The sequence below is a fragment of the Odocoileus virginianus genome, unplaced genomic scaffold, assembly GCF_023699985.2.
Source record: "Odocoileus virginianus isolate 20LAN1187 ecotype Illinois unplaced genomic scaffold, Ovbor_1.2 Unplaced_Scaffold_16, whole genome shotgun sequence".
In the NCBI taxonomy this organism is placed as follows: Eukaryota; Metazoa; Chordata; class Mammalia; order Artiodactyla; family Cervidae; genus Odocoileus; species Odocoileus virginianus.
The window spans coordinates 783,551-810,986 of record NW_027224278.1 but is presented as its reverse complement, the minus strand read 5'-3'; the positions used below and the strand labels follow the sequence as shown (position 1 = coordinate 810,986).

The following is a 27,436-nucleotide window of genomic DNA, read 5'->3' as shown; positions in this document are numbered from 1 at the left end:
CCAGTTGCTGGCATCTGAAATAAAGCAAACTTTCCTTTCCACCAGCCTGGCCTGTTTACTGGCTTTTGAGCAGCAAGCAGCTGAACCCCACCCACATACCTTTCCGTAACAGATTTGGTGCCAAAAGTGGGGCTAGCTACTGCTGGCTATGGCTGGCCACTGCTGACTATGGCTGGCCACTGCTGGCTCCTGTGCTTTTATGGCACCTGGCATTCCTGGGTCTTCCAGGGGAGAGCTATAGCTATGACAGTGTATGAGCCTGCTGCTCATGGCTAGCTATCCCCAGGTAGGGGACTTGGGGGACATTCCTAGCAGTTGCAAAAGCCATTTGACTTGAGGATCCTCCCTGTTTCTACCCTACTCAGGACTGACTCCCAACTTACACTTTCCTTGGTGGAATGGAAGCTTGCACTTGGGATGAGATGATGAGCTCCAAGACCAGGTAAGTCCACCAGTGTGCACACGGGCAACCTTCCCATTTGTGAGTGCTAGTGCTTTTGGGCATTCTTGTCAATTGATTCTGACTGCTGTGAGGACTATTTGTGAGCAATAGTGCTGTTTGGACATTCTTGACAGTTGGTTCTGATGTGTGTCTGATGTTGAGAACTGTTGGGACACAAGGTGCTGTTTGGGCATTCTGGCCAGTTGGTTCTGACATGTGTCTGATGTTGAGGATCATTTATGAACACTGACTGCTATTTGGGCATTTTTGCCAATTGGTTCTGATGTCTGTCTGCCATTGAGGACCGTTTGTGAGCATGAAGTGCTTTTGGGCATTCTTGCCAATTGGTTCTGACATCTGACTGCTGTTGAGGACTGTTTATGACCACCAAGTTTCATTTGGGTACTTTGCCAATTGGGCACTTTGCCAATTGGTTCTGACATTTGACTACCACTGAGGACCGTTTGTGCTGGGTTTGGGACTTTGTACCAGTCAGCCTCAGAAAGGGTTTATGACAGATCTGTCATTTGGTGTGTGGGTGTGTATTCCATTTGTATGATTGGTACTCTTGTTGTCTTATGTAGATTGGGAAATCCAGGTTCAATTCACTAAGAAAAATTTTAGTTGTGAATTTATAGCTAAAAAAAGAAAGATGATTTTTTTTTTTTTTGACAATGTATGGTTACAGTATTCTTTACACTCTGGAGAAAACTGGTTAAGATGAAACTCTTGAAATTCAAAAAACCTGTTCTTTTTGCATACACAGGTAGGGAAAGCTAACTTGATAAAACACTTTTTTTCAGACCCTGGGAAAACAAAAATGTGCCTAGGAGAAAATTTGAAGTTAATGGTTATCATGTCCTTGAAATATAAACACAGTCCACTTTGCCTGAATCTTCAGCCTTGGGTTAATTGTACAAAGAAAACAAGGAAAAAAGGCTTTAAAATTGAATGTATAATTTGGCTATTCTGGTGATAATCTATAAACTGATTACCTACTTTTGTATTCTCGTTAAGACCAAGAGGGAAACTAAAGATGTTTTGGCTTTATTAAACATGCATGTTGTACCACTGAAGAAAAATTATGCTATGAAAAAAATGTATTTTTTGAGGTTATGGAATATGTTCTTAAGTTTGCCAATCAGAAAATGCTGGTGTAACATTTCAATCACTTGTTTCTTGGTTTTGTTAAAACTTTCAAGGTTAAAAATTGTGATGTGTAAAAATGATAAGTGAAACATTTTGGTATGTAAAGCAAGTAGGATATGCGCTGTCAACAAAGAGAAGATATAAAGAATGGAGATATTTTGTTGAGGAAAAATGATGACAATAATTTTGTCCTACAGTTGTTTGTTTCTGGATGAAGAAATACAGGACAAATTTTTTTGGATCTAGAAAGAGACCAAAGGTTTGTGAAAAAGGAATTTGGAAAAAAAAAAAGAATTGTGTACATTATCAGGATTAAGATTAGACTAAATTTAATTAGGTATATAAATTTTGCTATTAACAGTAAACTGATACAAGACTGAAGTTGGTTTTTCTCTCTTAAGAAAGCAAAGTTCCTGAATATTGATCTGATTTTGGTAACAGAGACTTCTAATGGAAAGTAATTGCTTTGTTTCTAATCATACTTTTGACCCCAATGTTCAGGATGGAAAAATTGTCCAGTAAAGTTGTCACAAAGTATAGCTGCTCATGATGTGTAGCACTGCTGGCTTTAAGTGTACTACTGAAAGCACATGTACAATGTTTGTGTGACAATTGGGTATAATGATAAAATGTATGGTCTATAAAGCATTTCCCTATTAACCTCTGAGCCTGTTCATGATACCTGATTAGTTTTTCCCCAACGTGGACAACTAGGCAAATATATAAATAAAAAGGAGCACCAAGGGACATGGATAGACCCAGAGCAGGCAAATGAACCACTCTGGCAATGCTGGAAAAATATATTATCAATACTCTCTATGGAAAGACTTACAACTTAAAAGGGAAAAATTATGGAAAATATATTCATATATTGAGGTATGGAAAAGTCATTCTGGTCAATACAGGATTTAATTGGAACTTTAGCCTAACCAAAACAGCCTGTTTGTAGCCTATTAAACATACATTGTAATCTGCTTTAATCATTAACACACACAAAAAAACAGTACAAAGGTGGATTTTGATTATTATACTCACTGTAATATGTCTGCTCCTGCTGCTAAGTCGCTTCAGTTGTGTCTGACTCTGTGTGACCCCATAGACAGCAGCCTACCAGGCTCCTCCATCCCTGGGATTCTCCAGGCAAGAACACTGGAGTGGGTTGCCATTTCCTTCTCCAATGCATGAAAGTGAAAAGTGAAAGTGAAGTCGCTCAGTCATGTCCGACTCTTCACGACCCCACAGACTGCAGCCTACCAGGCTCCTAATATGTCTAGTAATTTTCAAATGTTTGTCCAGGTACTATGCAAGTTTATTGCCTTTCTTGTTCAGTATCTCTTCCTCCTCAAGATTGAGGAGTATCAAAGAAAAAGGTGGATTGAAACAGAGCAGGACTCTATGGTCCTTGCCTCCCCTCCATGTCTTCTGCCTGCCTTTTGCCTGTGGAAAACTTTAGTCAAAGAATAAGTTTAATCAGAGAAGTGAGAAATGCTGAAACAAAGGAAAACAGTCAAAGGAGACTAAATAATAATAATGTAGTCATTAAGCATAGTCAAGGACCTTTAGTTCTTTCTCAAGGGCTATAGATAATATTCTGAGCCATATCCTGTGAGCTGTCTTATAGATACCAAAACACCAGGTGGAGAAGTTAACTACATGATGACCAGACTGTACCCAGGACTTGAGCTGCCACAATTCCAAGAAATTGACTGCAAAGAAATGGGAACATGTGCAGCCCAGAACTGCAGATTAACTGTACGTAAAACAATGAAGATGATGCTAGTCAGACCACTGATGAAAAACTGAACATGCCTGTTAGAGATGACTGTGCTGTTTATGCATGTAACCTCCCCCCTCAACTCTGTCTATAAATAGTCTCACTCCCTGCTTGTCGGCGGCGGGGGTGGGGGTGGGTTGCAGGATTGGCCTTTGGACAGATGTCTGCCACCCTCCCCACCAGTTGCCAGCATCTGAAATAAAGCAAACTTTCCTTTCCACCAACCTGGCCTGTTTATTGGCTTTTGAGCAGCGAGCAGCTGGACCCTACCCACATACTCTTTTGGTAACAATTCTACTTAACTTAGATCCTTAGATTTTAAGTGTGTCTCTTATAAACAATAAATAGTTTACACGAATTTTTAAGGAAGTCTGACATTTTTCTGTTTTGTTTTGAAAATTCTTTTTAACTAATTAATTTTGGGCTGGGCTGGGTCTTCTTTGAGGTGTGTGGGCTTCTTGTTGCACTGCCTTTTCTTGTTGTGGAGCATGGACTCTAGGTGTGTGGGCTTCAGTAGTTGCAGCATGCAGGCTCAGAAGTCGTGGCTGGTGGGCTCGAAAGCCTGGGCTTAGTTGTCTCACGGCTTGTGGGATCTTCCCAGACCAGGGATCAAACCCATGTCCCTTGCATTGGCAGGCAGATTCTTAACCACTGGACCACCAGGGAAGCCACATTTTTGTTTTAACTGATACATTTAATTTATCTACATTTACTTTAAAAATATAGTTGGAGTTAAGTCTATCTGATTTTTTAAAACATTGAAGTATAGTTGATCTACAACATCATATTGGTTTCAGGTGTACCACATGGTAACTCAACAATTTTTTTTTTTTATAGATTATACTCCATTTAAAGTTATTACAAAATAATGGCTATATTTCTCTGTGCTGTAGAACAACACACTCTTGCAATCTATCCTTTTTATACATAGCAGATTGTAACTTTCAGTCCCCTAGCCACATCCCTCTTCTCCCCTCACCCTCTTTTCACTGGCAACCACAAGTCTGTTCTCTATATCTATGAATCTGTTTTTGTTTTGTATATTCATTCATTTATTTGTTAGCTTCCACATGTATGTGATAACATATGATAACATAAGCATAATACCCTCTAGATTCATCCATGTTTTTGGAAATGGCAAATTTTCATTATTTTTCATGACTGAGTAATATTCCATTGTGTGTATGTATACCACACCTTCTTAATCAATCATCTGTTGATGGACACTTAGGTTGCTTCCATATCTTGGCAATTGTAAATAATGATACTATGAACATTGGGGTGCATGTATCTTTTTGAATTAGTGTTTTCATTTCCTTTGGATATATACTCAAGAGTGGAATTTCTGAATAATTTGGTAGTTGTTTCTTTTCTAATCACTCTTTCCTTTTGGGATTTCAATTAAAAATATGTTAGTCCTTCACATTCTAGCCTCTTTCTTCTGATTATATGTTGCTGTATCACAGACTACCTCAAAAATTTAGTGGCTTAAAACAACAACTGTTTTTTATTATACTTGTGTATTCTGTTAAGTCTGGAGTTCCAGCAGGGCATGGCAAAGTAATAGTTTCACTCTTTGTGGTGTCTAATGTCACTCAGTGGTATTCAACTGGCATCTGGGTTGGTCTGGAGGGTCCAAAATGGCTTCATTCACATGTCTATTGCCTTGGTGGAGAATGCTGGAAAGTTGGACTCAGTCGGGACTCTAGGTCAGAGAGAGTATCTGAAGGGATAGACGTGAGCTGCATGATACTTTCTGAGGTTGTTGTTGTTCATTCACTAAGTTGTGTCCAATTCTATGCGACCCCATGGACTACAGCACAGCAGGCTTCCCTGTCCTTCACTATCTCCCAGAGTTTGCTCAAACTCATGTCCACTGAGTCAGTGATGCCATCCAACCATCTCATCCTCTGTTGCCCCCTTCTCTACCTCCTGCCCTCAATCTTTCCCAGCATCAGGGTCTTTTCCAATGAGTCAGCTCTTCACATCAGGTGGCCAAAGTACTGGAGCTTCAGCATCAAGTTCTTCCAATGAATATTCAGGGTTGATATCCTTTAGGATTGACTGGTTTGATCTCCTTGCAGTCCAAGGGACTCTTAAGAGTCTTTTCCACCACCACAATTTGAAGGCAATTCCTTGGCACTCAGCCTTCTTTATGGTCCGACTCTTACATTGGTACATCTGTACTTTCTGAGATAGCCTTGGAAATCACATACCATCACTTCCACTATATCTACAGGTCACACGTTTCTGTTACATTCTATTCGTTGCCAGCACAAATCAAAAGGAGGGGAATTAGACTACCTTTTGAAAGGGAGAATGGCAGGGTCACATTGTACAAGAAGCATGTAGGACAAGATATCTTGACACATCCATCTTTGGAAAATAGTGTTGGCTATAATCTTTGCCAGCAATACAATTGCACTCATCTCACATGCTAGTAAAGTAATGCTCAAAATTCTCCAAGCCAGGCTTCAGCAATATGTGAACCGAGAACTTCCAGATGTTCAAGCTGGTTTTAGAAAAGGCAGAGGAACCAGAGATCAAATTGCCAATATCCGCTGGATCATCGAAAAAGCAAGAGAGTTCCAGAAAAATATCTATTTCTGCTTTATTGACTATGCCAAAGCCTTCAACTGTGTGGATCACAATAAACTGTGGAAAATTCTGAAAGAGATGGGAATACCAGACCACCTGACCTGCCTCTTGAGAAACCTGTATGCAGGTCAGGAAGCAACAGTTAGAACTAGACATGGAACAACATACTGGTTCCAAATAGGGAAAGGAGTATGTCAAGGCTGTATATTGTCACCCTGCTTATTTAACTTATATGCAGAGTACATCATGAGAAACACTGGGCTGGAAGAAGCACAAGCTGGAATCAAGATTGCCGGGAGAAATGTCAATAACCTCAGATATGCAGATGACACCACCGCTTATGGCAGAAAGTGAAGAGGAACTAAAAAGCCTCTTGATGAAAGTGAAAGAGGAGAGTGAAAAAGTTGACTTAAAGCTCAACATTCAGAAAACTAAGATCATGGCATCTGGTCCCATCACTTCATGGGAAATAGATGGGGAGACAGTGGAAACAGTGTCAGACTTTATTTTTTTGGGCTCCAAAATCACTGCAGATGGTGACTGCAGACATGAAATTAAAAGACACTCCTTGGAAGGAAAGTTATGACCAATCTAGATAGCATATTAAAAAGCAGAGACATTACTTTGCCAACAAAGGTCTGTCTAGTCAAGGCTATAGTTTTTCCAGTGGTCATGTATGGATGTGAGAGTTGAACTGTGAAGAAAGCTGAGCGCCGAAGAATTGATGCTTTTGAACTGTGGTGTTGAAGACTCTTGAGAGTCCCTTAGACTGCAAGGAGATCCTACCAGTCCATCCTGAAGGAGATAAGTCCTGGGTGTTCATTGGAAGGACTGATGCTGAAGCTGAAGCTCCAGTACTTTGGCCACCTCATGTGAAGAGTTGACTCATTGGAAAAGACCCTGATGCTGGGAGGGATTGGGGGCAGGAGGAAAAGGGGATGACAGAGGATGAGATGGCTGGATGGCATCACTGACTTGATGGGCATGAGTCTGAGTAAACTCCGGGAGTTGGTGATGGACAGGGAGGCCTGGCGTGCTGCGATTCATGGGGTTGCAAAGAGTCAGACACGACTGAGCGACTGAACTGATAATCTTTGGGCTTCCCAGGTGGCACAAGTAGTGAAGAACCTGCCTGCCAATTCAGTTCAGTTCAGTCACTCAGTCGTGTCTGACTCTTTGCAACCCCATGAATGGCAGCACGCCAGGCCTCCCTGTCCATCACCAACTCCCAGAGTTTATCAAACTCATGTCCACTGAGTCGGCGATGCCATCCAACCATCTCATCCTCTGTCGTCCCCTTCTCCTTCCTGCCCTCAATCTTTCCCAGCATCAGGATCTTTTCAAATGAGTCAGTTCTTTGCATCAGGTGGCCAAAGTACTGGAGTTTCAGCTTCAACATCAGTCCTTCCAGTGAACATTCAGGACTGATTTCCTTTAGGATGGACTGGCTGGATCTCCTTGCAGTCCAAGAGACTCTCAAGTGTCTTTTCCAACACCACAGTTCTAAAGCATCAATTCTTCAGTGCTCAGCTTTCTTTATAGTCCAACTCTCACATCCATACACGACCACTGGAAAAACCATAGCCTTGACTAGATGGACCTCTGTTGGCAAAGTAATGTCTCTGCTTTTTAATATGCTGTCTAGGTTGGTCATAACTTTTCTTCCAAAGAGCAAGCATCTCTTAATTTCATGGCTGCAGTCACCAACTGCAGTGATTTTGGAGCCCCCCAAAATAAAGTCTGACACTGTTTCCACTGTCTCCCCATCTATTTTCCATGAAGTGATGGGACCAGATGCCATGATCTTAGTTTTCTGAATGTTGAGCTTTAAGCCAACCTTTTTTACTCTCCTCTTCCACTTTCATCAAGAGGCTCTTTAGTTCTTCTTCACTTTCTGCCATAAGGGTGGTGTCATCTGCATGTCTGAGATATTGGTATTTCTCCCGGCAATCTTGTTTCCAGCTTGTGCTTCTTCCAGCCCAGCATTTCTCAAGATGTACTCTGAATATAAGTTAAATAAGCAGGGTGACAATATACAGCCTTGACGTACTCCTTTCCCTATTTGGAGCCAGTCTGTTGGTCCATGTCCAGTTCTATGTTGCCTCCTGACCTGCATACAGATTTCTCAAGAGGCAGGTCACCTGGTCTGGTCTTCCCACCTCTTTAAGATTTTTCCACAGTTTGTGGTGATCCACACAGTCAAAGGCTTCGGCATAGTCAATAGCAGAAGTAGATATTTTTCTGGAACTCTCTTGCTTTTTTAATGATCCAACAGATGTTGCCTATTTGATCTCTGGTTCCTCTGCCTTTTCTAAATACAGCTTGAACATCTGGAAGTTCACGGTTCACATACTGTTGAAGCCTGTCTTGGAGAATTTTGAGCATTACTTTGCTAGTGTGTGAGATGAATGTAACTGTGTGATAGTTTGAGCATTCTTTGGCATTGCCTTTCTTTGGGATTGGAATGAAAACTGACCTTTTCCAGTCCTGTGGCCACTGCTGGATGATGCGGGTTTGATCCCTGGATCGGGAAGATCCCCTGGAGGAGGTCATGGCAACCCATTCCAGTATTCTTGCCTGGAGAATGCCATGGACAGAGGAGCTTGGCTGGCTACAGTCCATGGGGTTGCAAAGAGTCGGACATGACTAAAGTGACTTAGAACACATAATCTTTATTATCTCTTTTCTATATTACATTTAAAAAGCTCTGCATTCTGCATTTTATATTATTTCTTTTACCTACTACTTCACCAATTCTTTCTACATGATGCATTAGTGTTTTAATTGTATCTGGTGATTCTGAGACCTTCAGTCTGTGAGTTTGTATTTGTCTCTCTATTGTTTCTGTGGCCTCTTGCTTACTTTTCTTGTTTTGTACCCAGCATTTTTGTGTTCTGGAAATTGTATCTCGAATATTCGTGAAAATAACCTGAAGCCTAGAATTTTTGTTTCTTCCATGAGAGGTTTTATGTGTTCTACCAGATGTCTGCAGGCACTGCCAATTCAAGATTTGCTTAAATTATGATCAAGGATAGGGATTTCATGGACAATACACATGACCGAAAACTGGGTTATAAGTCAAGGAAATACAAGTTTAACTGGTTTACCATTACTTTGAGGATGTAGCCCTTGAAGTGGGCATGGTTTACAGCTACTTTTACTCCATTATCATCCCATTAAATCTTATTTGAATGTTAGTAATACGATTATAATGCTCAAATTGGTATCTTTTAGCATAAACCACGGAGAAGGCAATGGCAACCCACTCCAGTACTCTTGCCTGGAGAATCCCATGGATGGAGGAGCCTGGTAGGCTGCAGTCCATGGGATCGCAAAGAGTCGGACATGACTGAGCGACTTCACTTTTTCACTTTTCACTTTTATGCATTGGAGAAGGAAATGGCAACCCACTCCAGTGTTCTTGCCTGGAGAATCCCAGGGATGGTGGAGCCTGGTGGGCTGCCGTCTATAGGGTCGCACAGAGTCGGACACGACTGAAGTGACCGCAGCAGCAGCAGTAGCAGCACAAACCACTTCTTTGGTTTCAAGACTCATATATCAAACTGCCTACTCAACATCTGAACTTGGATATCTAGTAGGCATGTCAAATTAAATATGTACAAAACAGACCCTTGAGTGTTTCCTCAAATAAATCTGTTCTGATTCATGCCTTCCACATCTCATTAAATGTCACCAGCATCCACCTAGTTGCTCAGGACAAAAACGAAACATTTTTCAGTTTTCTCTCACCATTCCTCCCTATCCTCAATCTAACAGCAAGCCTTCCCTGCTTATCTGCAAATTATACTCAACATCCTTACATTTCTTTTCACTTTTACCCTCGCTACCCTGTTCAATAGAATGGGAAAGACTAGAGATTTCATCAAGAAAACTGGAAATACCAAGGGAAAATTTCATGCAAATATGGGCACAATAAAGGACAGAAATGGTATGGACCTAACAGAAGCAGATGACATTAAGAAGTGGCAAGAATACACAGAAGAACTGTACAAAAAAGGCAGTAATGACCTGGATAACCACGATGGTGTGGTCACTCACCTCGGCCCTACCCCTGCACACACTTCTTTACTGTACTCCACTCATGCTGGTCCTTTTTTGTTCCTCAAGCATGCTAAACTTGTTTCATTTGCAGGGCCTTTGGATTTCCTATTCCCTCTGCTGAAAATGTCTTCTCTCAAACTTTGGTTTGCAGACCTCGTGTTTATTTGTTTATTTTTTAAAAATTTATGTGGCTGCACTGGGTCCTAGTTGCAGCATGTGGGATCTTTCGTTGTGGCATGTGGGGTCTAGTTCCCTGAGCAGGGATTGAACCTCAGTACCCTGCATTGGGACTGCAGAGTCTTAGTCACTGGACTACCAGGGAAGTCCCTAGCTGACCTCTTATCATCATTTAGGCATCAACTCCACAAAGAGGATGTTTCTGACCACCACAGCAAAAGTAACACACCCTGCACTCTCTGCCATATCAGTCAATTCTACCTTTTGAACAGCACTAAGATTCCCTTATTTAGTTTTCTAGTACTTTACTGCCTTTTGCTTTTCCCAGCAGAATATAAGCTCCTGCTTTGCTATTCTTCAGTGTCTGTGCAAGTGCCTGGCATGTAACAGATGCTCAATAAATATTTGTTGGCTGATTCACTCTCCTTATGTTTATCTTCCATATTTCTCTGTGTGTTCTCTCCCCTGTCCAACCTCCTTCTGCTCCCTTAACACTGAAATTCTCCCATTTTGCCCTCTGGATCCCCAGTACTTTGGAATATGACCTCCCCTGTCACCTGAATCTCATTACCACACACTTCACTGCTTCCTGCTGTGTGTATCAGGGCACACTCAGGAGACTAAGCCTTACCTGGCAGCTCACAAGCTGTTAGGTGAGGCTGACTTCCTTCCTGTTCCACATGGCTGCTTCTTGACTCTGACCTCTCTACCCTTTTGTAGACCCCTCTTCTTCTCCATCTCACCAGAGTAAGAGTTTCATGCTACCTGGATTTACCATCCTGTAACCCTCATTGTTGGTGTCACCACCTAACCTCCCATTTGCTCCTCAGCTTCATCTAGACTTTGCCACTTGCTTCTCAGCTTCCTCTATAAAACAGTTTTTGGAGTCTCATTGCTGCAGATTGTGCCTTCCCTATTGTTTCAGCATCTGGTCAAGTCAAAGGTCACAACAGTAGCACAAAGGAATAATCAATGGACCCATACCTGTTTCTTAGTGCGTGGGGGGATCTACTCATCCCATAATCCCAGAGTCGCTCCACTGCAGCAATAAAATAGTGGCGTATTCTCTTTTGAAAGCTGCGGGGGTCCTGATGTTCATCTTCACCATAAATGTCAAAATCTTCTGTCTTTGTTTCAATCGACAAAGTATCATCATAGTCAGTTTTGTCTGGCTCTGGCTGAAGAGTAGTAAGGGTTATCTCCCTTTGATGGCGTTTCAAGATTGGTGGATTTTGACAGCACACCCTTCCAGTCCCTTCTTGCTTTGGCCAGGAAGCTTCTCTTTTGGCCTTATCTTCTCCTTCATTTGCTACTGCTATTGAATGGTAGTTTTCACTAGGGTCCAGGGGCAAAGTGATATCTTTTGTCTTCAAAGATGTGAGTTTGTGTGACCTCTCTAGGGATTTCCAGTCTTCTCTTGGTATCAAGGTAGCTGATTGGTTATCCCAAGCAAGCGGACCCAGCAGCTTGGAGGGAATCTTTTCAGAGCTTTCTGTTGTCCATTTCAGAGATGGCACTTTTCCAGGCCTGTAGACTTTATTCAAGTTAACAAGCCCCTGTGTTTTCTGAAGGAAAACCTCTTCCCTGAGATCCAGGTGGGCAGGAGAAACCTTGCTAGTTTTTGTAAGCAAGTCTTCCTGATGAACAACTTTCTCAGATGCTTCAGACAAGCCTTGTTTCAAGAGAACCATGTTCTCAAGTTTCTTGTACATGAGTGGATTTGTGGCCTGTTTCCCCAGGGCGCTGCTCTTTCTTTGACTTCTGATCACTTCCAATGTTAGGAAGGCTAAAGAAAGGTTACTTTTCTTGGCTCCTTGTAAGAAATGACTGGTTTCTTGGATCCCAGAATGACTTGCCCCCAAGTTACAATCATAGGTTGATGCTGGAGGATGAGAAGAGTTATCTTGGGGTGGGATCTTGATCACATCTGTAGGTCTAATTGACCTATGACTCCTCAGAGAACAATCTGGTAAGAAGGACTGAGTAATGGTCCTTTTCTCCATCTTGTTGTGTTCTATCTGTGTGAAGGTGCCCTGGGTCAAACGTTTCATGCTTTTGGACCACTGAGTTGACGTGTCATTCAGAGTTACCCCCCTTTCAAGCTTTACTTCTTCTTGTGGGAGTCTGGATTGTTTCAAACCCCGCTTATCACGGTGAGGAACTGCATCCTGCTGACTTGGGATAGGAGACAGTCTTGTAGTGCTTGGAGATTTCTCTACCATTTGCTTTGTTTGATTCCCTAAGACTTCCACGTCTGTTTCCACCTTTCGTTTTGAGAAATGGGCTGTGTGAATCCCGGCTCTTTTTGCTGAATCATTTAATGACCTGTTGTCTTGAAGTACCGGAGTATATGTCTCTTCATCTAAACCTCCGACATTTTGCTTAGTGCTTAGTGAAAAGAGGTTCTTCAGGAAATTCTTAGTTCCAATCACTGTATACACCTGAGGCAAAACTGCATTCTCAGGGATTAATGTTTCTTTCCTTTCTGTCTCTTCCTGGGATTTTTTTTCTTGATTGTCTGTATCATTTTCTTGAACATTAGCCAAGTTAGTAAGAACTATGTTTTTGCTATTTGGAAAAATCATCTCTTCGAGGCCGGTGTCCTTGCTAAATTCATAATCTTCTGCTACTGCCTTATTCTTTTCTGATAAGACATTCTGATCTTTCACAGAGTTTTCTGATACTGATGATGTTAATTGCTTTGGACTGGGCCTTTGCCCAGAGCTTAGGGAGTTCTTGCCATGGGTCCTTTTTATCACATTTGTTGAATCTGGCAAAAACAGAGTCTTGAAGAATGGTGTATCTGGATATTCTGTATCTAGTGGCCCAGGGCCTTCTTTTTCTTGGTGGATCATTTCCCTTTTTTTGGATGAAGTAGTTTTATTTGACACATGGCTTAGTCCAAAAGATGTAGTATTTTTGTCTATAAACAATTCATCATGAATCAAAGAAGTCACTTCTTGAAAGTTGGTATTACTGTCTATAACAATATCTTGCCAGACTGATGTACTATTCTCAATTAATACTGTTGGGTCATCAATGTGAGTCTTTCTATTAGTTGTTGAGTTAGCTGGTGCCTTGTCTGTCTTTACCAAAGAGATATTAACTTTAAATAAAGCATCATCTTTGGTCAATGACGCAGGTCCATGAACTCTTTCCTCTTTAAATAGCCTATCACTCTCCATTGATAATACATTTTCTCCCAGTGAACTTTCTTGACTATTCATTAAAGCTGATTCTAACAACTTGGAATCATTATCTTCTTTACTCAAGCCCAAAGGTACACGTGACCCAATAACATGAGATAAACTTTTGCCAAATACAATGGCACCTAATTGACTATTAAAATTAACTGGCATATTTGGGGGTCCGAAGGAACCTGTCTTTTCAGTACCTGCTGACAACTTGTCTGATGGAATTGTTGGTAAAGGCATTAGATTGTTTGATGAACTTGAAATTTTTAAATTAAGTTTGTTCAACTTTGCCATTATAGTTGTTCCCAAATTCTCATTTAATCTTAGTGGCAGTTCTGGCTCTTGAGTAAATACTCTTTCCCCACTGTGATGGAGCTCTGGTCCGAGATGTGCCACTTCAGATGGGGATGGGCCCTTGTTTCTTTCTGTTGGTTCAGGTAAATGATCGGTAGCCTCATTTCTGGCTTCTTGGAGATCAGATAAGGATAATCTGTGTGGAGTAGGATTCTGTCCCAAGAGCATCAACAAATCACTAGAGGAGACACTTTGTTCTTTAAGCAGCTGCATTTTCGCTCCAGACTGAGGGTCAATCTTCTCTACATCATTTTCTGGAGTCATGGTGGGTTTGAATTGCTTTTGCCTAGTGCCAGGGTACCTTGAATTCTGGGAGAAGCTTCTGGGTTCAATGACATTGTTTTCACTCAGCAAAAAGGCTGGAATATCTTCATATGTGTCATAATAATCACCAACGTTCCTGTCACAACTATCAACCTTCAGTAAGGCTGTCATGCCTCTGTTCCGAAAGTCTGAGTTGTGGCACCCCAGAACCCACAGACCTGGAGATGAGGAAGAATAAGACTCTGATTACTCATAACTCAAGTCACAAGCAAGATCTGTGCTAGAGATTCTCTTCCATTCCCAGAAAAATGAAAAAAAAAGTACTACTTAGTACCATTATATTGCCAGTTGTTATGTTAAATGCCAGACACATGTAACAGTAGTCCAACAATGATAGTAAAAGTGGTTTTTGCATTGCTGCTGTTGTGGCATATCTCTTTGTGACCACAAGAAAGGGCTGTGATTTTAAATGAATATATATTGGCATAAAAATGGAGAAATGTAATTAACATACATAAGAGTGGTGAGTCTTACTAGTCACGTAGAACTCCGGTGATGACAGTGACTTAACTCTGGGAAGTTTACATAGGCCAGCTGTTTTTGCTATACAGCACAGTGCTGTAGGTTCTACAGTAACATTGTGCGCTCAGTGCTCAGTTGCTCAATCGTGTCCAACTCTGTGTGACCCCATGGACTATAGCCTGCCAGGCTCCTCTCTCCATGGGATTTTCCAGCAAGAATACTGGAGTGGGTTGTCATTTCCTCCTCACTGCCTGGGGTCAAATCCCACTGCTACAATTTATCAGCTGTGTGACTTTAAGCAAGTCAGTTGAGGTCTCTGAGCTCCAGTTTTCAAATTTATAAATGACTCATAGTATCTAATAATGCACTCAAATCACACAACACAATGCCAAGCATCCATTATGACCAATGTGTAGGATAAGTAACCATAAGGGAGCAGGACTTAGGTTTAGGATACAAATAACATAATAACTCATCACAGTGCAAACAATATTAATGACCTACTATAAATATTAATGATACTACAATATTAACACAATATTAATGATCTACTATGAACAGGGTTATCTGAGTGAAAGAATTTTATGGTGGTGAAGTATATGCATAAGCATAAATGGAAACAAATACACCTTTACTAAGCTACCCATCAGGTAAATGAACGGTCTCATCAAGTTACAGCAGCAAAATCTTAACTGAAAAATTTTCTCAAAGTATATTTCACAGAGCCCTATTAGACAATAGGATGCCCATGAAAAATCTTCCTGTGTTCAGACACTTTGGAATTAATGCACATTACATTCTATGTGCAGCCTGATAATCACTCAAACAGGAAATGAGAATAAAGAGATTTTCTAATATACAAGGATTCAAAGAATCTACCTCTAATTCAGCCATTCTCAAGAAGTGATTAGAGAATGATTTCTACTGAAATAAAGGAGTATATTAAAAATATGAAGACATGGGATACAAGAACCCAATTTCATGATATGTAAAGCATATTTTTTATTTTATAAAACCATGTTGGGCTAGAGTAGACCAGAACTGGAGTTGAAATGAATAATTTAAATCACATTATTCACTAAAAATTCCACTGTTATAACTTCAGTAAGTTCATTCAGTCATGTCTGACTCTTTGTGACCATGGACTGCAGCACACTAGGCCTCCCTGTCCATCACCAACTCTCAAAGCTTGCTCAAACTCATGTCCATTGAGTCAGTGATGCCATTCAACCATCTCATCCTCTGTCATCCCCTTCTCCTCCCACCTTCAGTCTTTCCCAGCATCAGGGTCTTTTCCAGTGAGTCAGTTCTTTGCATCAGGTGGCCAAAGTATTGGAGCTTCAGCTTCAGCATCAGTCCTTCCAATGAACATTCAGGACTGATTTCCTTTAGGATTGACTGGTTTGATCTCCTTGAAGTCCAAGGGACTCTCAAGAGTTTTCTCCAACACCACAGTTCAAAAGCATCAATTCTTCAGCACTCAGCTTTCTTTATGGTCCAACTCTCACACCCATACATGACTACTGGAAAAACCATAGCTTTGATTATATGGACCTTTGTCGGCAAAGTATTATCTCTGCTTTTTAATATGCTGTCAAGGTTTGTCATAGCTTTTCTTCCAACCTAGGCAGCATATTAAAAAGCAGAGACATATTCCATGGTGTATATGTACCACAGCTTCCTTATCCATTCGTCTGCTGATGGGCATCTTGAATCAGTTCTAATGAGATGGATGAAACTGGAGCCCATTATACAGAGTGTGTAAGTAAGCCAGAAAGATAAAGACCATTACAGTATACTAACACATATATATGGAATTTAGAAAGATGGTAACGATAACCCTATATGCAAAACAGAAAAAGAGACACAGATGTATAGAACAGAATTTTGGACTCTGTGGGAGAAGGCAAGGGTGGGATGTTTCAAGAGAACAGCATTGAAACATGTATACTATCAAGGGTGAAACAGATCACCAGCCCAGGTTGGATGCATGAGACAACTGCTTGGACCTGGTGCACTGGGAAGACCCAGAGGGATCAGGTGGAGAGGGAAGTGGGAGGGGGGATACGGATGGGGAATACATGTAAATCCATGGCTAATTCATGTCAATGTATGACAAAAACCACTACAATATTGTAAAGTAATTAGCCTCCAACTAATAAAAATAAATGGAAAAAAAAAAAGCAGAGACATTACTTTGTCAACAAAGGTCTGTCTAGTCAAGGCTATGGTTTTTCCAGTGGTCATGTATGGATGTGAGAGTTGGACTATAAAGAAAGCTGAGCACAGAAAATTGATGCTTTTGAACTGTGGTGTTGGAGAAGACTCTTGAGAGTCCCTTGGACTGCAAAGAGATCCAACCAGTCCATCCTAAAGGAGATCAGTCCTGGGTGTTCACTGGAAGGACTGATGTTGAAGCTGAAACTCCAATACTTTGGCCACCTGATGCGAAGAGCTGACTCACTGGAAAAGACTCTGATGCTGGGAAAGATTGAGGGCAGGAGGAGAAGGGGATGACAGAGGATGAGATGGTTGGATGGCATCACTGACTCAATGGACATGGGTTTGGGTGGACTCCGGGAGTTGGTGATAGACAGGGAGGCCTGGCATGCTGTGGTTCATGGGGTCACAAAGAGTTGGACATGACTGAGCGACTGAACTGAACTTCTTCCAAGGAGCAAGTGTATTTTAATTTTGTGGCTGCAGTCACCATCTGCAGTGATTTTGGAGCCCAAGAAAATAAAATCTGTCACTGTTTCCATTGTTTCCCATCTATTTGCCATGAAGTGATAGGACCAGATGCCATGATCTTAGTTTTTGAATGTTGAGTTTTAAGTCAGCTTTTTCACTCTCCTCTTTTATTTTCATCAAGAGGCTCTTTAATTCCTTTTTGTTTTCTGCCATTAGGGTGGTGTCACCTGCATATCTGAGGTTATTGATATTTCTCCTGGAAATCTTGATTCCAGCTTGTGCTTCATCCAGCCCAGCATTTCACATGATGTACTCTGCATATAAGTTAAATAAGCAAGGTGACAATATACAGCCTTGATGTACTCCTTTCCCAATTTGGAACCAGTCTGTTGTTCCATGTCCAGTTCTAACTGTTGCTTCTTGACCTGCATACAGATTTCTCAGGAGGCAGGTAAGATGGTCTGGTATTCCCATCTCTTTAAGAATTTTCCAGTTTGTTGTGATCCACACAGTCAAAGGCTTTGGCATAGTCAATGAAGCAGAAGTAGATGTTTTTCTGGAATTCTCTTGCTTTTTCTATGATCCAACGGATTTTGGCAATTTGATCTCTGGTTCCTCTGCCTTTTCTAAATCCAGCTTGAACATCTGGAAATTCTCAGTTCATGTACTGTTGAAGCCTAGCTTGGAGAATTTTGAGCATTACTTTGCTAGTGTGTGAGATGAATACAATTGTGAGGTAGTTTGAACATTCTTTGGCATTGCCTTTCTTTGGGACTGGAATGAAAACTGACCTTTTCCAGTCCTGAAGCTACTGCTGAGTGTTCCATATTGCTGGCATATTGAGTGCAGCACTTTCACAACATCATCTTTTAGGATATGAAACAGCTCAACTGGAATTCCATCAACTCCACTAGCTTTGTTCATAGTGATGCTTTCTAAGGCCCACTTGACTTCACTCTCCAGGATGTCAGGCTCTAGGTGAGTGATCACGCCATCATGGTTATCTGGGTCATGAAAATCTTTTTTGTACAGTTCTTCCATATACTTTTGCCACCTCTTCTTAATATCTTCTGCTTCTGTTAGATCCATACCGTTTCTGTCCTTTATTGTGCCCATCTTTGCATGAAATGTTCCCCTGGTATCTCTAATTTTCTTGAAGAGATCTCTAGTCTTTCCCATTTTATTGTTTTCCTCTATTTCTTTGTACTGATCACTGAGGAAGGCTTTCTAATCTCTCCTTGCTATTCTTTGGAACTCTGTATTCAGATGGGTATATCTTTCCTTTTCCCGTTCATTTTTTGCTTCTCTTCTTTGCTCAGTTATTTGTAAGGCCTCCACAGACAACCATTTTGTTATAACTTAGCTAAATCTAATACTTCCTCTCCCTGACAAAGACAGTAATGGATGAGGAAAGGGGAAATGAAACTCCACAAACAGGTTTGGAATGACACCCACCATACTCTGAGAAAGACCTGGGATTGGAAATAGTGTCAAGAAGAACTTTAGTTATATCTGTACTGGTTGAAATTTTGTAATGATAACATCTTTTTGTATTACGTGTGTGAATAAAAATAAATTAAAAGATTATAGTAATTAATAAATTTCAATCAGAGAGCTTAAATGTGAGTTCAAAAAAACCTCAATTAAATAACCAAATAAAAATAAATTCTATCTAATATATATATATATTATTTGAAATAAGAAAGGAGATATAACCAGAGATGCAAAGAAAATTAAATTATAATTCCCTTGGTGATACAGCTGCCAATCTCCTACTCCAGCTTCTGACACAAGCATAACATGCCTGGTCAAGTTTGAGAATGGTCAGTACACAAATATACAGACCTGTCTACAACCTCAGTGATATACCCAGGGATTTCAGAGAACTGATTAAATTTTTAGGCTGATCTTCAATCCTGGAGCTAGTTCCCATCAGAGTAACCCAGAGAGACACAGCCCACCTGATCACAAGTGGGTGAGGAGCCCACCTCAGGCTTCAATAGCCAAGAGATCTTTAACAATCCAAGGGTACTGCAGTATCCCTAGCATGGAATACTAACCAGTCTTTTAAAATGATGATGTTCATCTATGTTTATTGACATAGAAAAATATCAAAAACATCATTAAGTGAGCAAAAGTGAAGTGAAAGTTGCTCAGTCGTGTCTGACCCTTTGTGACCCTATGGAATTCTTCAGGCCAGAATACTGGAGTGGGTAGCCTATCCCTTCTCCAGGGGATCTTCCCAACCCAGGAATTGAACTGGGGTCTCCTGCACTGCAGGCAGATTCTTTACCACCTGAGCCACCAGGGAAGCCCAAGAATACTGGAGTGGGTAGCTTATCCCTTCTCCAGGGGATCTTCCCCACCCAGGAATTGAACTGGGGTCTCCTGCATTGCAGGCAGATTCTTTACCACCTCAGCTATGAGGGAAGCCCAAAAGTGAAATGAAGTGAAGTTGCTCAATCGTGTCCGACTCTTTGCGACTCCATGGACTGTAGCCTACCAGGATCCTCAGTCCATGGGATTTTCCAGGCAAGAATACTGGAGTGGGTTGCCATTTCCTTCTCCACAAAGCAGATTACAAAACATGATATAACCGTCATTCTACTATGTGTTTCAGAGTTCAACTTTTTCTTTTCTTTTAAAGAAAAAGATTTTGCATGTTAATGATTCCATATAACATTTTTGTTCATCTGGCTTATTCACTTAGTATAATGCCCTCAGGTTCCTCCATACTGTCACAAATGCTAGTGTTTCCTTCTTTTTTAATTGATGAATAGTAGTTCATCATATATACATATGTCACTTTTTTAGTTTTCAGTTTGTTTAATTAAATTTGTTTATTAAAATTTTTTCTTCTTTTTTATTAAGTTATGGTTGATGTACCATACAAGTTTCAGGTGAACAATATAGCGACTCACAAATTTTAAAGATTATGCTCCATTTATTGTTATTACAAAATATGGGCTATATTCCCTGTGTGATTCTATATATACTTGTAGCTTATTTATTTTACTAGCTTGTATTTCTTAATCTTCTGTCCCTATATTGCCCCTGCCCACTTCTCCACTGGTAAGCACTAGTTTCTTCCTTACATCTGGGAGTCTGTTTCTTTTTTGTTATATTCACTAGTTGGTTGTATTTTTTTTAGATTCCACATTTAAGCGATATCATACAGTATTTGTCTTTCTCTGTCTCTTATTTCACTCAGCATAATGCCCTCCAAGCCCATCCATGTTGCTGCAAATGGCAGTATTTTATTCTTTTTTATGGCTGAGTAGCAGTCCACTGTGTGTGTATGCAGTGCTGTGCTGTGCTTAGTTGCTCAGTCATGCCCAACTTTACAACAGCATGGACTGTAGCCTGCCAGGCTCCTCTGTCCATGAGGATTCTCCAGGCAAGAATACTGGAGTGGGTTGCCATGTCCTCCTCCAGGGGATCTTCTGAACCCAGGGATTGAACCCAGGTCTCCTGCATTGCAGGCAGATTCTTTACCATCTGAGCCACCAGGGAAGCCCAAGAATACTGGAGTGGGTAGCCTATCCCTTCTCCAGGGGATCTTCCCCCACAGCCCAGGAATCAAACCAGGGTCTCCTGCATTGCAGGTGGATTCTTTACCAGCTGAGCTACCAGGGAAGCCTGTGTGTGTGTATACATCTTTATTCATTAATCTATTGACAGATACCTAGCTTGGCAATTGTAAATAGTGCTGCTATGAACTTTGGGATGCAGAGCTTAGAGTTTTCACTTTTTTGGATATATACCCAGGAGTGGAATTTCTGGGTCATATAGTAGTTCTATTTGTATGTTTTTGAGAAACCTCCACACTGATTTTCATAGCAGCTGCACCAATTTACATTCCCAGCAACAGTGTAGGAGGGTTTCCTTCTCTCCACACATTCGCCAGCATTTATTGTTTGTGGAATTTTTTAAAAAAAGATTTATTTATTTATAGCTGCACTGGATCTTCACTGCTGTATGTGGGCTTTCTCTAGTTGTGGGGAATGGGGGCTATTTTCTAGTTGTGCTGTGTGGGCTTCTTATTGCGGCAGTTTCTCTTCTTGGGGAGCACGGGCTTTAGAGCATAGGCTCAGTCGTTCTGGTACATAGGCTTAGCTGTCCTACAGCATGTGTCATCTTCCTCAAATAGGGATCAAACCCGTGTCCCCTGCATTGGTAGGCAGATTCTTAACTACTGGACCACCAGAGTAGCCCTGTTAGTGGATTTTTTGATGATATCTTCTGACTGGTGTGAGGTGATACCTCATTGTAATTTTGATTTGCATTTCTCTAATAATTAATGATGCTGAACATCTTTTCATGTGCTTGTTGGCCATTACTATGTCTTTTATGTAAAAACATCTATTTGGGCCTTCTGTCTATTTTTAATTGAATTTCTTTTTTTTTCAAAGCTTAACAGAAATTTTTATTACTTTTTATTGAAAACTGCACTGAACGCTAAATGTCCACCTTTACAATAAACAAATACAGTAACGGTAACTCACACTAAAACAAAACATATTTCTGATAGCCATTATTTTTCTGTTTGGGACAGTTTTAAAGGTTTTTTTTTTTTTTGTCACAAAAACAGGAATGTACCTATACAAAGGCTCAAAATAGGCCATCTTTTAAACAAAAAGGCGATGATTCACAAAAGACTATGAATATAACATGTAACTAGTTGATACAAATCTAATAGGATTTGTTAAAATCAGTCACATCTAATAACACACCTGAAGTGTTCTTGTATAAAATATCACGTGAAGAAAAGAAGACTTTATCAATGTCTAAAAAAGTGGGTTTGTTCATAGACAATCTGACAAGTTACCATAAAAAGTGTTTCCTGAGACATAAGGAAATGCAACATTATTCTTCTTGAACCCTTTCAGTTCAAGACTTTCCACTCAATAAAATAGCTGAGGATCTGAAACTGAGAAAATATATTTGAGTACAAACAGCTTGTGAAACTTAATACTTTTTTCTTTTTTGCATCATCAGAGGGTTTTACTGAACTCACAATCAACTTGCCCGCTCAGTATGCAGTTCAGATGGGAGAGAATTCTCTGTACAGGAGCCTGTACTGTCTTCAATCCTGTGCTTGCGGTGTCTAACACAGGCAGACAGCTTTCTCCCCATTTTGTAGTAATTTAATCTTCCTATTAGCAAAAGAGGTAACCAGCCCCGTGGACCGAAGGGACTAGAGTCATAGGGTGGGGATTTCCTCTTAATATTTTATTTTGATGTTTGGAACTCTTGATGCAACATTCTAGAGCAAGGTGTTCAGGACCTCCTGTGCCCAAGGGACTGATAAAGGAAAAAGATCTATTTATTCTTTGTGATTTGATGCACAGATGAAAAACTTAACACACAATAACAGAAGTTGGTCGTTAATAAATCACGTCCTAGTCTCTTTCAGCGCTTCCGCAAGCAGACGACAACATCTTCAGTTTTCCCACGTCTCGGCTTCTAGCTCTTTTGTAGTTGTAACACTGCAACGTCAATGATGCATATGTCCAGAATCAGTTAAAAAGACTGTCAAATTCCTTTTCTCTTAGTTCATTTATTTTTCACTGTCTCTTGGTCCCAGGTGTATCTGAATGATTACCTTTCGTCACTCGCTGCTATTGCTCGTTGGGGTGCTCTCGATTGTCCCCGTGTTTCGTGGGCTGGTTGGGAGAGGGAGCTTGGGAGGGATGTGCCACTGTGGGGAGGTTGTGGGTCACCGGGATGCCTCCGGGGATGATCCCTTCCATGGCAGCAGGAAGTCCTCCCGGAGCCACGCCCACGATGCCTGGCGGGTATCTGTATGTGGCACCATTGAGCTCTGGATGAATTGCTTGCTGATCTATTACTGACCAGGGAGCTGTTGTGACAAAGAATTCCTTGTTCACACAGTTTCTTAAGCTCTCTGGGATGCGACCCGTGATGGCCCGGCGGATCTCGGTGGCGGCTGCCTCCCGCATCTCCAGTGAGGCTTGCTCACTGTACCAGGCTGTGTGGGGAGTACAGATGAGATTCGGTGCGTCTTTCAAGGGACCCTGAGCAAAGCTGAAAGGCTCCGACTCGTGCACGTCGAGGGCCGCCCCTCGTATCCTGCCTTCTTTGAGGGCTTGGGCTAAGGCTTTCTCATCCACCAGTCCTCCGCGGGCCGCGTTCACTAGGAAGGCGCCTTGCCTCATCTGCTTTATGGTGAAGTCATTGATGAGGTGGTGGTTATGTTCGTTGAGATTGCAGTGCAGGGAGACGCAGTCGCTCTGGTACAGTAAGTCCTGCAGGGTATAGACCCTCTGCACGCCCAGGGACCGCTCCGTCCCATCCTGCAAGTAGGGGTCATAAAATAGGACGCTGAATCCAAAGGCCTTGGCTCGAACGGCAACCGCCTGCCCTGTGCGACCGAAGCCAATGAGGCCCAGCGTCTCCCCGCGGATGCGCGCGGCCCCCGAGGCGACCTCCCGGATCTGCTCGACGCTCTGCACCCGCGTGCCTTCCCGCAGCGCCTGGTATAGCCAGGTGTTCCGCCGGTACAGGTTAAGGATGTGGCAGATGGTCGAGTCCGCCGTCTCCTCCACCGCCGCGGACGGGATGTTGCACACGGCGATCCCGAGTTCGCCCGCAGCCTTGATGTCGACGTTGTCGTAGCCGCTGCCTATCCGCACGATCACTCTCAGGGCCTTGAACTTCTCCAGGTCTTCCCTGGTGAGCGTGATGGTGTGATACATCATGGCGCCGACCGCCTCGTTTAAAACCTTCTCGTGGATTTCCTGGGTGGACTGTGCGTCGCAGAAGGCCACGGTGGCCAGGTCCTTCAGGATGGGCATCTCCACGGTGCAGTCTCTGCCGTCGAGCAGTGCCACCAGGGGGCGGGGGTGCAGGGGGCCGTTCATGATCTGGGGGCGGATACCTTCGCAAATTCTGTCCAATCGCTGTCGCTTGACTTTGTGCTTATCCACAAGGGCCATTCTTTATCGAACTTTGCACCTCTCTGATTCAAAAGGCAAAGCGGTCCTCTAAGAACTTAGGGGCCCTCGCAGGAGTCTGCGGGCATTACGCCACTACGCGCCCAACATAAATTTGTCCACAAACTCTATAGTTCACACGATGGGCTGTCCGTCTTTTTTAAGAGAATCCAGCTTCATTGGTTCAAAACCATTTAAGGCGATGAAACCCTCGTCCCGGGCCGCCGGCGTCCACGGCGAAGGGCGCCCACCCGGGAGGCGGCGGCGGCGGCTCCCGCCCCTTCCACCCCACCCGGCGGCGGTGGCGGCGGCGGCGGCGGCTGTGCGGGCCCCCGGGTCAGCGCGGCATGGCTCCCGGCTCCGTCCCTCGCTCCTCTGGCCGCCGCCGGCTCCTCTGGGCCGCTCCCGGGCCACCTTAAAATGACCTGAATTTCTTTTTTTACATTGAGCTGTGTGAGCTGTTTATATAGTTTGGGTATTAACCCACTGGTCATATAATTTGCAAAATATGTTCTCCCATTCAATAGAATGTCTTTCTGTTTTTGTTTTGTCAATGGTTCCTTTTGCTGTGCAAAGCTTTAAGTTTAATGAGGTCCCTTTTATTTATTTTTGCTTTTATCTCCTTTGCTTTAAGAGACAGATCCAAAAAATATTGCCACAGTTTATGTCAAAGAGTGTTTCACTATGTCGTTTTCTAGGAGTTTTAATAATATTCAGTTTAGGTCTTTATTTTGAGTTTATTTTTGTATATTAAGTTAGATAATTTCGAATATCATTCTCTTACATGTATCTGTCCAGTTTCTCTTCAGTATCTGGAGACTGTCTTTTCTCCATTGTATATTCTTGCTTCCTTTGTCATAGATTGACCATAGTGTGTGAGTTTACTTTTGGGCTGTCTACCCTGTTCCATTGATCTATGTCTCTGTTTTTTGTACTAGTACCATACTGTTTTGATTACTGTTGCTTTGTAGTCTGAAGTCAGGGAGGATGATTCATCTAGTTCTGTTTTTCTTTCTCAAGATTATTTTGGCTAATCGGTGTCATTTGTTCTGTGAAATATGGCATTGGTAATATGATAGAGATTGCATTGAATCTGTTGATTGCCTTGGGTAGCATAGTAGTTTTTACAGTACTGATTCTTCCCATCCAAGTACATGATCTATCTTCCCACCTGTTTGTGTCATCTTTGATTTCTATCACCAGTGTCTTATAGTTTTATGAGTACAGGTCTTTCATCTAACTCTTCGTGACCCCATGACTATAGCCTGCCAGCCTCCCTTGTCCATGGGATTTTCCAGGCAAGAATGCTGGAGTGGGTTGCCATTCCCTTCTCTCGGGGATCTTGCAATCCCAGGGATCGAACCTACATCTCTGTATCTCCTACATTGGCAGGGGGGTCTTTATCACTGAGCCACCTGGGATCCCTTTGTCTCCTTCAGTTCAGTTCAGTTCAGTTCAGTCACTCAGATGTGTCCAACTCTCTGTGACCCCATGAACCGCAGCATGCCAGGCCTCCCTGTCCATCACAAACTCCCGGAGTTTACTCAAACACATGTCCATCAAGTCGGTGATGCCATCCAGCCATCTCATCCTCTGTCGTCCCCTTCTCCTCCTGCCCCCAATCCCTCCCAGCATCAGGGTCTTTTCCAATGAGTCAACTCTTCACATGAGGTGGCCAAAATATTGGAGTTTCAGCTTCAGCATCAGTCCTTCCAATGAGCACCCAGGACTGATCTGCCTTAGGATGGACTGGTTGGATCTCCTTGCAGTCCAAGGGACTCTCAAGAGTCTTCTCCAACACTGCACAGTTCAAAAGCATCAATTCTTTGGTGCTCAGCTTTCTTCACAGTCCAACTTTCACATCCATACATGACCACTGGAAAAACCATAGCCTTGACTAGACGGACTTTTGTTGGCAAAGTAATGTCTCTGCTTTTTAATATGCTATCTAGCTTGGTTAGGTAAGTTTATTCTTAGATATCTTATTTTTATGATGCAATTGTAAATGGGACTGTTTCCTTAATTTCTCTTTCTGATAGTTCATTGTTAGTGTATAGAAATGCAACAGATTTTCTGTGTATTAATTTTGTATCCTATGAAAAGTGAAAGTGAAGTCGCTCAGTTGTATCCAACTCTTTGTGACCCCATGGACTATATAGTCCATGGAATTCTCCAGGCCAGAATATTGGAGTGGGTTGCCTTTCCCTTCTCCAGGGGGATCTTCCCAACCCAGGGATCAAACCCAGGTCTCCTGCATTGCAGGCAGATTCTTTACCAGATGAGCCACAAGGGAAGCCCTAGTGGGGTTATATCCTGTAACTGTACCAAATTCTCTGATGAGCTCTAGTAGTTTTTTGGTGCTGTCTTTAGGATTTTCTATGTACAGCATCATGTCATATGCAGATAATGATGGCGAATAGTGACAAAGAGTGACATCCACTGGTGGGTGAAGCTGGTTCTGAGGCTATAGCAGGCTCAATGAAGGGCAGGACCAGGGTCCAGTGATTCTAGGGCTGGTGCCTGCCCACTGGTGGGTAGAGCTTGGTCCCAGGGTCTCTGGCTGGAGGTCCTGGATCTGGTGCCTGCACACTGGTATGCAGGGACAGACCCTGTGCCCTCTGGTGGGCAGGGCCATGTCCAGGGGATGCTGTGTCTCAGGGGGTTCTTAAGGCAACCTGTCTGTTGGTGGGTGGGCTGTGTTCATGCCCAGTTATTTGCTTGCCATCATGTGTCCCAGAACTGGCACCTATAGATGTTGAGCCAGGACAGGACTGCATTTTCTTGCTAATAAGCCAGACAGAGGATACCTCAATGGCATTTGCAAGCACCAGTGTACATGTGGTAGAAAGAGCTCCCCAGAATGGCTGCCACCAGTTTGGGACATAGGAGCTGCAGCTGCCCCCTGCTTTTCCAGGAGACTTTCCAAAATCAGCAGGCGAATCTGACCCAACCTCCTATTCCTGCTTTTTCCCTGGACCGTGTGAGAGTGAAATCTCTATTTACCCCAGCTCTATGGGACTCTCAATTGTATGCATTACTGGCCTTCAAAGTCAAATGCTCTGGGGGTTTGTCTTTCTGGTCCAGGATCCCTGGACTGGGGAGTCTAATATGGGGCTAGATGTCTTACTTCTTTTGAGAAAGCCTCTGCACCTGTAATTTTTCTCCTATTTGTGAAATGCCCACCCAGGGATATAAGATTGGACAATATCATGATGTCTGTCCTACCATCTTATTGCGGTTCCTTCTTTATAGC

At 42.3% G+C, this 27,436-nt stretch overlaps 2 protein-coding genes across 4 annotated transcripts in view; both read right to left on the bottom strand.

Moving 5' to 3' along the window:
- Positions 1 to 27,436, bottom strand: part of F8 (coagulation factor VIII) — a 149,363-nt gene that overhangs the window by 45,176 nt on the left and 76,751 nt on the right. For all 3 annotated transcript variants that reach the window (XM_070462882.1, XM_070462883.1, XM_070462884.1), the window contains one exon: positions 11,187 to 14,232. In XM_070462882.1, the coding sequence (XP_070318983.1) occupies positions 11,187 to 14,232 (3,046 nt within the window). The remainder of the gene's footprint in view (positions 1 to 11,186; positions 14,233 to 27,436) is intronic.
- On the bottom strand, positions 21,641 to 24,449 carry LOC139033551 (C-terminal-binding protein 2). Its single transcript, XM_070462885.1, has 2 exons — positions 22,833 to 24,449; positions 21,641 to 22,716 (listed from the first exon to the last, which is right to left on the bottom strand). The coding sequence occupies exon 1, from the start codon at positions 24,184 to 24,186 to the stop codon at positions 22,849 to 22,851; it is 1,338 nt and encodes a 445-aa protein (XP_070318986.1). The 5' UTR covers positions 24,187 to 24,449; the 3' UTR covers positions 21,641 to 22,716; positions 22,833 to 22,848.